Source organism: Crocuta crocuta, unplaced genomic scaffold (assembly GCF_008692635.1).
Source record: "Crocuta crocuta isolate KB4526 unplaced genomic scaffold, BGI_CrCroc_1.0 scaffold70, whole genome shotgun sequence".
NCBI classification, from domain to species: domain Eukaryota; kingdom Metazoa; phylum Chordata; class Mammalia; order Carnivora; family Hyaenidae; genus Crocuta; species Crocuta crocuta.
Genome location: NW_027528417.1, coordinates 18,282,461 through 18,295,256, shown reverse-complemented (window position 1 = coordinate 18,295,256; position 12,796 = coordinate 18,282,461). Strand labels below are relative to the sequence as shown.

Genomic DNA, 12,796 nt, shown 5'->3' with positions numbered 1-12,796 from the left:
GACAAAATTGACAGAAAAGGTACTGGTAGCTCATAGCCCCATCTTTCTCTCTCTCTGTCTTCCTATTATGGTCATCATAATGCCAACCCTAGGGGGAAAACATTCCAGGAGACAACCAAAAGATAGAAACACCCCAAAAGGAAAACATGGCAGTTTGGACAGAACAACATAGATCTAAGTCCTTTGGGCAATTCTCAGAGGAGCGGGCTCTGCCTCAAACATCACCTTCCACCTACAGCGCCAGACTCCAAGATTGGAAAAATCACACAACTATCCCAGGGCTAGAGATGAAAGATTCCCAGTTCTGTGTGGCCTATTTCTTGTTGCCTCAAAGGCCATGAGAGATGGGCACATACCTATCAATACCCCAGGTAAAAAGGTTGCCCCAAGCCTGTGGAGTCAGCTTGCCAGCTCCATTCACTCAGTAGGACCTGGCCCAGAACAGCTGCACCTGTCATAGGGCCTGTGCACTCTGGTGGAAAAGTCCACATAGATGCATCCTCGTAGACTTCTATGTCCCTATTCTTCTCAGGCCAACCCTGATGTCTTTCATGTGGACACAGGATATTTTTTTCCCTCACAGCTTTAGCTAGGTCTATTCTACTTCTTCTTCTTTTTTTTAAGTTTATTTATTTTTATAGAGAGACAGAAAGTGAGTGTGGAGGGGGCAGAGAGAGAGGGAGAGAGAGAAAGAATCCCAAGCAGGTTCCACACTGTCAGTGCAGAGCTCGATGCGGGACTCAAACTCACCAACCGTGAGATCATGACCTAAGCTGAAACCAAGAGTCAGATCGATGCTCAAACAACTGAGCCACCCAGGCACCCCAAGGTCTATTCTACTTCTAAACTCACTGCTGTAGTGAATGCTTTCTGTTTCTGTAGTTTCTGTAGCTCTCCCCCTCTGAAACTTCAGCAACTCTGTCCTTTGCTACTCTCTCCAGGCAAACTACATGCATGTGTGTATGGAAAGGAGATGACCCTTGAGGAAATGTTGTTCAGACAGGTTAAGGAACTAAAATAATAACTCCTAGCTTAACAATATGTTCATTATTTATACACTCAAGATCTACTGAGTGCCATTGATATGCCAGGCACTGTGCTAAGTATATTTGTTAAATTCAACAGCTTCCAGAGCAGAGTAGCCTACACATGGGGAAGACTCCTGCCATACCAAAGGCCAGGCTTATAAAATACTAAAAACTTATTAAGGCATCTCACCTGCATTGGGTCCATCAGAGCACAAAAACACTGGCCTTTAGAACCCAAAAGAATTCAAGGTTTCACTGCTTTCAACACAAAGGGAAATTTGTGTTGAAATCCTAACCACAAAAGGATTCTTCTTTAAAAATATTTTTTAAGGTTTATTTATTTTGAGAGAGAGAGAGAGAGAGAGAGAGAGCATGAGCAGAGGAGGGGCAGAGAGAGAGGGGGAGGCACAGAATACAAAGCAGGCTCCACGCTCTGAGCTGTCAGCACAGAGCCTGATGAGAGGCTTGAACCCACAGACCGCGAGATCATGACCTGAGCCGAAGTTGGAGACTTAACTGACTGTGCCACCCAGGTGCCCTAACCACTAAAGAATTTTGTTTTTAAGCTGGAGGAGACATTGGAGGTCTAGCCTTCCACCCAGTAAAACAACCTCAAAAGTCAGTTCCCCAAACTTTCCCAGTAACAGAGGCAACTGGTTCTCTTGATGGATGCTGAGCAGAAACCTGTGTTCCTGGAACCTTCCCTCCTTGGTACTATGTCTGCACTTTGAGTAATGCAGAACATTATAAGCCTTCAAAGACCAAAACACAACTATTGGCCTAAATTTGCTCTTCAATCCAAAATTCCTTAAAGAAAGGATATACAGTAACCAGCAGCATATGAAAGTGCTCGATTATCCTCACCTCCGTGAAGAATAAATCAGGAGGCTAAAAATATTGCTACCAAAAGTTCCTAATTACACATGATTGTTTATGCGTTAGGACAGTGGCTCTGGTGGTGGATGGTCCAAGTTCAGTTCTTGGCTTTGTTAGTTACAAACCAAATGGCCCAGGTTCAGTGACTTAACCTTCCTATACCTTAGTTTTGTCATCTATTAAATGGGCTTATAACAACAGTCAACTATGGTTGCTGTGAGATTAAATGTGATGATGTACTGAAACTTCTCAGCAAATGCCCAATACATACATACATACAGAATACATACAGAATACCCAATAAATAGTAGCTATTGACAAAGCACTTTTTACTTTGTAGAACCCTTCTGCATATACTATTTTATTAGATTTCCACAACAACTTTACATATTGGTATTATTAAGCCTATTGTTTGAAGAAGGAAAGTTAGACTCCAAGGGTTTAAGTGATTTAATGTGAGGTCATGCAGATAGCAAGTGGCTCAACTTAGACAAGAGGTTACATTCCTAAGTCCCACCCCAGTGCTCCTTCAGCCATGTCTGAAAGCATGCTCTTTTGTGCCATGTCAGATATCAGAGCAAAAGGAACTCAAAGCAAACTACTGACAAATGTCATTCTACATAGAGCTTGGCCTCTGGAGCAGGATCTTCCTGGATTCTGCAAGCTATACAGTCTTCTTAAAACACTTGACCAGAGCAATATTTCAAAACTCATCTCCATGGAATTCTGCAAATACTATGGAGAAAAGGTCAACTGTTGTGGTAAATAATGGTTGAAGGGCCCACCTTATTAGCTAACAAACACACAGCAGTAGCCAGTTCCCTCAAGGAGCCTCAAAGATTAGGTGGTCATGGTTTTTAATTACTCCATTTGTCCCAGACTAATAACTTTGTGCTTGTGAAGAATTTATTACCTGTATTATGTCTCCAACATCATAAATCATTAGGATTATATGCAGCATTTAAATGCATGCCTGGATTAATGATTTCTGAGGTTTCCCCCAAGATGGAGGACTACAGAAAGCTTTGCAAATTTTTAGGTGAGGAATTCTTCCAGGAAAAGATGTTTTGTCAGCAATTCCCTGGCCATTTCCTTATACTTGGACAGATTTTAAAATAATATCCATTCCCCCTCCCCCAACAGGGTTCAGTCCTTTTCTCAGCCAACAATTTAAATAAGTCTTTGCAGTAATGACATAAGCAACTATAAAATATTTCTAAACTATGAAACTAGATTTGACATTGGTGGCTCGATGAGTGCAAAATTGCAAAAGAGTATAAAACACTAATAATGCTATAAAAGTAACTCAAAAAAGAAATTAATCAGATTGTATACAAAATTGTTTTTAGTGTATCTTGAATTCTGGCACTTAATGAAAAACCTCTGATGAGGCTGTGGTAGAAAGCCCATCTCGGGCCAAGAAAGGTCCGGAAAGCCAGTAGGAGTGCTGAAGGTTGAAGGCTCTGCCTCTCCATTATGTCAAAGGCCTTGAAACCTGGGGGGTTTTGTTTGCTTGCTCTGTTTGTCACAAATACTGCTCTTAGACTTATCAGCCACAATTTGGGTTGTCTAAAATTTTTTCAGTTGTTCGAGCTGTTGTGTCAGGATCACCAAAAAAAAAAAAAAAAAAAAGGAAGGGATGAAAAGAAGGGCTAGTTGAGAGAGAGAGAAGAAATGACAGACTTTGAGAGTCAGGGAGCCAGGATCATCTGCATAGTCCTTCCAAGGGAAGAAAGCACTCAGTGGGGAATAGTACTGGGCAGTACATTTCTCTGTGGCAGCTCTTACATAGTGCCACTCGCCCTAACAGCCTATTCACTGCCCAAAGCAGGGGTGCAGAGAGAGTAAGAAGGAAGAGTTGTGGCAGCAGGGAAGGAGAAGTAAGCAGAGGTACGATGTTGTAGGACAGGAAATCAAAAACTGTGTGCTAAGCATAAGAGGGACCATTGATTTAACATATCCTCTGTGTTGTATAAATAAATAAGCAAATAAATAAATAAGTGGAAGAAAATACATTTTCTGAGACTTTTAGTTTAGCATCTCAGTACTTCTCTTGAGAGTGTTAATACAACTTTAGTGAGGAATTTAAACCTGCTGTGTGAGCCTTGTTCGAAAACAGTTAGCTTAGTCATTCAGAGGAGGATCATCTGCTTTGGGAGAGGGACAGTCTTCCATGTCACCAGGCTTTGCAGGAGGCCAAGCTGTAAATTGCTCCCACCTGTCATATGAGCTTAAGCAAACTGGACTCCTCCGACCCCTGCTTTGCATTCAAAAGGCATGTGTAACTTTTTAGACCATTGGTGTTTCCATTTGCCTTGCCCCTTACACAGAAAATTAAGGGCTAACTTTAATTTGTTTTGACTTACTGGGAGCACAGACTTACTCTCTTGAGAAAGCAACGTGCCAGAAGTTCAGGGTTTTCAGTGCACTTTTCCAATTCTTTTAGAAAAGTCCTAGGGAAAGAAAAGATTAATAATCTTTTAATTTTTTATATGTATAAGGTTAAAACTTTTTAAAAGTGAAATCATATGAGGCTTTAAGAGGTGTTGAGAAAAATGCTGTTTTCCAGGCTTTGTTGCTCTTGACTCATCTTCAACACACAGATTTGGGAGAAAAATATTTTGTGACATTACTAGGATTCCTTGAAACTACCCACAGCTGTCCTGATCATTCTAAGCACTAGCTGTGGATAGACAAGATGCAGCGATGCTCCCTGCTACATGATAATAACATTAATAAGAAGTTCTGCTATTGCTGCCGTTACTGTTAATGTCACTGAGAGCTTAAAGTAAGGCAGGCATAAGCTACATACTTCATAAACAATATCTCAATTAATCATCCACCAAGCCTTGCAAAGTAGGGTTTCATGAACATGAAACCTGAGATGTAAATAACTTCTCCAGGGAAGGTAGCAGAAATGGGATTTCCATTTCACTTTTGTGTCTGACCAATGGACAGGAGACATGTTTGGGAAACAACTGTGGTTCAATTCACCAAGCAATCTTTTCTTCTCCATCAATTACATGTGTGATTTGGGGTTACTATACTGAGTAAAGAGAGGAAATGAGCTGCAAAATTATCTGTGAAATGAAAGGCTGGGAAGATCATTTCCAAAGTCCCTTCCTCCTCTAATTCTCTAAAAGTCAACACCCAAGCATCCCTGGGCTAAAGGAACAACTTGTTTAACCAGTTGGCATTTTCCAACACCCTAGCTCCCAGCACTACCCTATGACAGTAGGTGTGTGGATGTGTGTCTTGCTCATCTTTGTATTCCCAGTGCTGAACACAGTGCCTGACTCGGTACAAGTCCCACAATGATGCCGATGCATGAATAGATAAATAAGCAAAGGAATGCACAAAAGAATATTACCTTAATGCCTGACACCTGGTACCTACTCCATTGGTGCCTTTTCCCTTCTCCCTCAGGAATCTGTGGCCCTTCTTCCCTCCTTCTCATCCCATCTCACCCCTACCAAATCCGCTGACTCTGAACTACTTGCTTAAGCCTAGCAATGTTTAAGCATTTGCATTTCCAAATTCTATCAGTCTGATTTCCATCTTTTTTTTACTTTCCATTTTTCCTGATAATTTGAATTATTATATACCTGTTGTGAAATTCATAAAGTTCTCTAATATTCCCAAAGAGAAGCTCCTTGTTATTCTGAAGAACATCTGGAATCAGATGCTTTAGCCAAATAAAATCCATTGGAGTGATATATCCCTGCAGAGGGGGAAACAAGGTAAGTTTTACAGATAGGAACATATCAGAGATTATCTGAATTAGCTACTCCAGGGACCAAAACCTTAATAATAAGGAAATATGGCACACTTATTTCCTGAAAGCCATTTCATCAAATGCTTTCTTTTGATATTATGTCCTTCATGTGTCCGTCTTCAGAAGAATATGGTTAAATAGCAATTATAATAAAATGACAATTTATAGAAAGAACAAATGTATTTTTTAAATGTTTATGTTATATAAGTCAAGTGTGAAAGCAAAAGACTTACCCATCATTTTACAACCAAATGCAATTACTATTGTTTTACTATATTTCCTTCATGACTTTTTAAAAGGTTATTTTATACAGTTCTAATCACAATACATATATAATTTGTATTCGGTTTTTCCACACGCATTTTAAACTAAGCTTGTAAATTTCTACTTATATTGTTTTTACTTTAATCTTATAGGCATTTTTCAATGTTGCTATATATTATTCAAAATAAGTATTTTTAACAACTGAATATTTCATTTAGCATAAATATCAGACTATTAACCATCCCCTATTTTATTGGAGATTTTGTTTTCTTCTGATATTTTATTATTAAAAAATTCGATTATAACTTTGTACATATAATTTATTTCTCAGGATTTTTCCTTAGGAAAATAGAGAAAATTCCAATTTTCACTCTCAAGTAAAAAATGCTACTTGAAACAATTCTCTCTTATTAAATTATCAAAAACATTCAAATTATCATGTCCATTGTTGGCAACCATAGGGTGAACCTATTGGGCACTGCTAGAGTCAGTATGAATTGGCACAAACCTTGGGAAGTTATTTGGTTACATGGATCAATAGTCATATGAATGTTCTTATTTCTATTGGAAAGATACTTGTGATAGTGTAAGACCTGTACATTGGGTGGGGATTCTAGAGACATATGGCAACTATATCTCTTTGTGCAACAGAATTTCTCTAGTTTGAATACATGCTTAATGTCTACCACTCCAATCTACTTACATCAATTATGCTCTTAATCTCTTTTATATAAATCTCTTCTGTCTCAAGCAAGTCACGTATAATGCGCCTGAATCACAGCAGCAGTTGGGAATATGAAAGAGAAAGAGAGGGAGGGGAGAGAGGGTTTTTAGAATTCTTAATTTTCTCATCAATACAGTTCCCTTTAGCGGCTTACCTATTCAGATTGTGGTAGTTCATTCTATTCTATTGGATACCCAAGGACAGCTCACAAAACCACACTCTAATCATACTGGCATAAGAAGAAACAGCAAGGCTAGAAGACTGTAAATCCATGTGTACAGCCAGTGAATATCCTGTCTTCTGGTGAGCCATCATGTGGGGTCAAGAGGGCAGAGATTGTGGAGTCGGAAATGCCAGGTGTGGATCCTTGGTCAGGAAAGCCTGCCCGCCCCCTACATTGTGTGTGTAATTTAGAGATATTCTCTGCAGGTTATGCTGTTTCATTGCTCAGATCAAGATCTTTGACCCACATGGGCGGACTTTGTTGTGCATGGGGTTGGATGGATTCCAGTTATGCTCTTTTTCCCTGGCATCTAGTGTTTCAATAGCTGGTTTCCCCAGCCAACAGACATGACCTCTGTCTGCTTCCCTTGAGGAATTCAGGTGGGGGTTGTGGTGGGCAGAATGCTCACTCCAGATTCCTGACCCTGTGTATACACGCACTTCCTCCCAGTTAATTAACTGAACACTAATTTAGGTGCCGCTGTCGAGGGACTTTGCCATTCTGTTTTGCTCCAAATCAGTTAACCTTGAGATAGGTATATTACCTGGTTGGGCTTTCCTAGTCTCGTGAACTCATCAGATCTGGGTCTAGAAGTCAGAAAGACTGGAAGCATGAGAAATATATAACACAAGGGAGGCTGTCCTTGGCTGGCTCTGGAGATGGAAGAGGCCATGTGGCAAGTAACATAGGCTGCCTCTAGGGGCTGAGAGTGGCCCCTAGTTAATAACCAGCAAGGAAACCAGAGCTTTAGTACTTCATTTGCAAGGAACTGAGTTCTGCTACATCCACATCAACTTAGAAGAGGAAACCGAGCACAGCTGACTAACTTTATTTTAGCTCTGTAGTAACTGAGCAAAAAGCCAGTCATGCTGTGCCTGGGCTATTGGCCCTGGAAACTGTGAGATGCTAAGTTTGTGGTCATTTTTTATGCAGCAGTAGAAAACTAATAGAAAGACTGAAGCCACTCCCCACATCTCTCTCCAGAGAGACTGTTCTCTTTTTCTTCTCAGACACTTTTTTTTGGGGCTTTCTTTCAGGTCTCCAAATGAGTTAGTGTTTGTACAGGTGATCATGTGTACAATATATACATTTATGGTTTCCTGTGAACTGTTGGTAGGTTATCTATTAAAAGGTAACGTATCCCAGTAATATCTCTGACATCAACCATAGCAACATTTTTCTACATATGTCTCCTGAGGCAAGGAAAATGAAAGCAAAAATAAACTATTGGGACTATATCCAAATAAAAAGCTTCTGCATAGCAAAGAAAATAATCAACAGGACTAAAAGGCAATCTACTGAATGAGAGAAGATGTTTGCAAATGACATATACTGTAAAGGGGCAGTATCCAAAAAACAAAGAACTTATACAGCTCCTCAACACCAAAAAATGGACAGAAGACATGAACAAACATTCCTCCAAAGAAGACATACAGATGGCAAACAGACACATGAAAAGATGCTCAACATCACTCATTGATGATCAGAGAAATACAAATCAAAAGTACAATGAAGTATCATCTCACACCTGTCAGAATGGCTAAAATAAAAAAGAAACAAGTGTTGGTGAATATGTGAAGAAAAAGGAGCCTTTGTGCAGTGTTGATGGAAATGCAAACTGGTGCAGCCACTCTGAAAACCAGTGTGGAGTTTCCTCAAAAAATTAAGAATAGAACTACCATATGATCCATTAATTCCACTCCTGGGTATTTACCTAAAGAATATGAAAACACTAATTCAAAAAGATATGCATCCCTATGTTTATAGCAGCATTATTTACAATAGCCAAATTATGGAAGCAGCCCAAGTGTCCATTGATAGATGGATGGATATAGAAGATGTGGTATATATATAAATGGAATATTACTTAGCCATAAAAAAGAATGAGATATTGCCATCTGCAACAAGATGGATGGATCTAGAAGTATGATGCTAAGTGAAAAAAGTCAGTCAGAGAAAGCTAAATACCATATGATCTCACTCAGATGTGGAATTTAAGAAACAAAACAAATGAACAAAGAAAAGAAAAAGACAAACCAAAAAACAGATTCTTAACTCTAGAGAATAAAGTGATGCTTACCGGAGGGAAGGTCTTGGGGGAAATAAGTGAACGAGATGAAAAGTACATTTATCATGATGAGCACTGAGTAATGTATAGAATTGTCGAATCACTATATTATACACATGAAACTAATATAACACTGTATGTCAACTATTCTGGAATTAAAATATAAATAAATAAACAAACAAGCAAATAAAGCTGAACTAAAACACACAAACAAAATAAATTAGAAAAATAAATAAATAAACGGTAGTCTATCCCAGTAAAGGGCTTCTTTTCCTCTCATAAAATGGATATGGTAAGGGACAAATAATCAAAGGCCACACAGTTTACACAAATATAAAAATGACTATTAGTCTCACAAAAAAAATGTTCAAAGCACACTAATCCAACAAAGGCATAATAAATTACAACACAATAATTTCAACTACTAGAATAGTAGAAATTTCAAATCTCAAACGGAGACTGACAGATAAGAATGTGGAAACACTCTTAGAGAATATTGACAGAAGTGTAACTGTGTGCAAGATAACCTGGAAAGATCTCATCAAACCTTAAAACACATGCTCCTTGATTCAGTAATTTCATTTCTAAGAATGTTCATTATTTGTAATTATTTACACTTCAACAACAAACAGATATAAATTGGAAATTATATGCTCATCAATAAATTATGGTACAGCTATATAATGAAATGGCATGCAGTTTTAAAAAAAAGAATGAGGCTGACTGAGTCATGGCAGTATGATACAGTCCTAGTATATTAAGTGAATTAAAAAAACCCATAAGATGAGGAACAATATACATAGTATTACTATGTAAAAATGAGTACATATACATATATATTATGTGTATATATATACAGTATATATATGTGTGTGTATATATATATGTATATAATTGTACATGCTTAGAAAATTCATGCAAATAGGGGTGCCTGGGTGGCTCAGTCGGTTAAGTGTCCGGCTTTTGGTTTTGGGTCAGGTCATGATCTCATGCTGACAGCACGGAGCCTGGCTGGTATTCTCTCTCTCCCTCTCTTCTCTGTCCCTCCTCTGCTGTCTCTGTCTCTCAAAATAAATAAACTTAAAAAAATTCATGCAAAGAAACTTAAGACATTATTAATAGTGATTGCTTTTCGAGAGTTGTACTGAAGTCTAGAAAACAGGAGGAAACTTTTTTACATTTTACTCTACACCCTTCTACAAACTTTAATTTAAAAAAATGTTACCAGTTTTATAATAAAAAAAAAATGGTTTACATGACATGAATGTTACTGGAGTTTTTGACATATAAACTCCATTAGAGAGATATAAATAAAATCTACAACTTACATATTTTATAGCTCAACAATCATCTCTTCTTAAAATGACAATTTTTGTATCTATTTATAAATGCTTATTATAAGACAAGATTGATAAAGGATAGTCACTGACAGAGGATACAATTTCAAGAAGTATACACACTTTAAGATCATACTTAGCTAACAAAGTCACTAAGAAGTTCTTTTGCTTTTTACAATCATCCTAAAATGATAGTAGCTGCTATGTATATTGGATAGATACCAATCTATTCCATGAGCCATAGCATTAAGTAGGACCACAACAACCTTTCACAGAAAACCAGAGTATAGCCAACCTCTTAAGCCCTCATGAAGCCCTGGGCTTAAACAACTTGGCAGGTCTGTTTAAAGACGTATTGACAATTAAATGAAGTCAGAAGACAGATATAACTAGGTGGGGGACAGAAATCAATTTTATCACTCAAGAGTTACATAAGAACTCAGAGTTTTTGGGAATCTGACACAAGAAAATATTCACAGTGCAGAAGGAAAAAAAATTGCTTGTCAGGTCATGTCCCAGTTTACAGTTTGGAAAGAGTCTAGAGATCTCATCCAATTGTTTCATTTTACTAGTTGGAGTGCAATGGATAAAACTACAGTGATAAGGGGTCCCCTGAACACCGTCAGCCCAGATTTTAGTTCAGATATTTTTTTTAAATAGCCTTCACACCACTGTTAACCCATTCTTTTTTTCTCTCCTTTTATAAAATAACTTTCTAAACTAGGAGAAAATTTATGATTCTTGTTGATTGCCTGATTTATGATTCCAAAGCACATAATTTTGTTCATAGAAAAGACTCTCAAGGATTTAACATCTCAAGTCATCAACCGTGTATAATGTAGATGAAGAACAGACAACAATGAAAGTACTTAAGTCATAAAAAACCTTTAAACACCTAGAGCAATTTATGTCCTGATGGATATCTATCCAGAGGTGGAGCACTCTAATTAGGGCACCAAATGGAACTGACCATGCCAGATCTGCTTGCGGTAATGTACTCCACACTAGCGTACATTCTGGCACTTTGTTTTACATTTAAAAGTGGATCTCCCCCTGCCCCCAAGCCTTATGTCATTAAAGAAGAAATGGAGGGATAATGTGTTGTAAGGGACTGTTTCCTCTCTGAAGCCATATTATAAGTTAGTATAAAAATAGAGCTTTGGATATCTGTTTCCATTCTGTATGATACCTCATGTGTGTGTGTGTGTGTGTGTGTGTGTGTGTGTGTTATCAGATGACACTGTAACCAAGGGGCAAGAATGGAACCTTTTTAAAAACCTGAATGCAGGAGTGCCTGGGTGGCTCAGTTGATTAACAGTCTGACTTGGCTCAGGTCTCACAGTTCATGAATTCGAGCCCTACATCATGCTCTGTGCTGACGGCTCAGAACCTGGAGCCTGCTTTGGATTCTGTGTCTCCCTCTCTCTCTGCCTCTCCCCTGCTCAAGCTCTGTCTCTCTCTCTCTCTCTCTGTCTCTCTCTCTCTCTCAAATAAATAAATATTAAAAAGTTAAAAAGAAAACTCAATGCAACCCTATTTTATAAGCAAGATCATTAAAGTACATAAATGTTATTAGGATTTCCTGCTAAGTTCCTTCTTTGTCCATGCATTCTAATCTATTCCCCCCTTTTTAAAAATTATTTTTCAAGTTTTATTTTTATTTGCTTTGAGATAGAAAGCACACACAAGGGAGGGGCAGAGAGAGAAGGAGAGAGAGAATCCCAAGCAGGCTTTGCGCTATCAACTATCAGTGCAGAGCCTGACACGGGGCTCAAACTCATGAACAACAAGATCACAACCTAAGCCAAAGTCAGATGTTTAACTGACTGAGCCACCCAGGTGCCACTGTTTCCCTCTTCTAACCATTGCCTTTCATTTCCCACCTCCCCATTTCCCAGCTCTCCAATAGAAAAGCATCCTTTTGAAAATTAGCCTGTCCCAGAGTTTGCCATCAAGAGTTTTTGCTTCTGCATGGCAAAGGAAACAATCCATAAAACTAATAGGCAACCAATGGAATGGGAAAAGATAGTTGCAAATTACATATCAGATAAAGGGTTAATATCCAAAATCTATAAGGAACTCACCAAAATCCACACCTGAAAAACAACCCAGTGAAGAAATGGGCAGAAGACATGAACAGACACTTCTCCAAAGAGGACATCCAGATGGCCAACAGACACATGAAACGATGCTCAGTATCCCTCCTCATCAGGGAAATACAAATCAAAACCACACTGAGATACCACCTCACGCCAGTCAGAGTGGCTAAAATGAGCAAATCTGAGAACTCTAGATGCTGGCGAGGATGTGGAGAAACGGGCACCCTCCTACACTGTTGGTGGGAATGTCAACTGGTGCAGCCCCTCTGGAAAACAGTGTGGAGGTTCCTTAAAAAATTAACAATAGAACTCCCCTATGACCCAGCAATAGCACTGCTAGGAATTTACCCAAGGGATATAGAAATGCTGATGTATAGGAGCACATGTACCCCAATGTTCATA

The 12,796-nt window shown here is 38.6% G+C and overlaps 1 protein-coding gene across 1 annotated transcript in view; it reads right to left on the bottom strand.

The window, feature by feature from the left end:
- MCF2L2 (MCF.2 cell line derived transforming sequence-like 2) overlaps nucleotides 1–12,796 on the bottom strand; it is a 200,840-nt gene that overhangs the window by 18,902 nt on the left and 169,142 nt on the right. The window contains exons 18-20 of the mRNA XM_077754581.1: nucleotides 6,647–6,713; nucleotides 5,510–5,625; nucleotides 4,288–4,357 (exon numbers count right to left, since the gene is read on the bottom strand). Of these exons, the coding sequence (XP_077610707.1) occupies nucleotides 4,288–4,357; nucleotides 5,510–5,625; nucleotides 6,647–6,713 (253 nt within the window). The remainder of the gene's footprint in view (nucleotides 1–4,287; nucleotides 4,358–5,509; nucleotides 5,626–6,646; nucleotides 6,714–12,796) is intronic.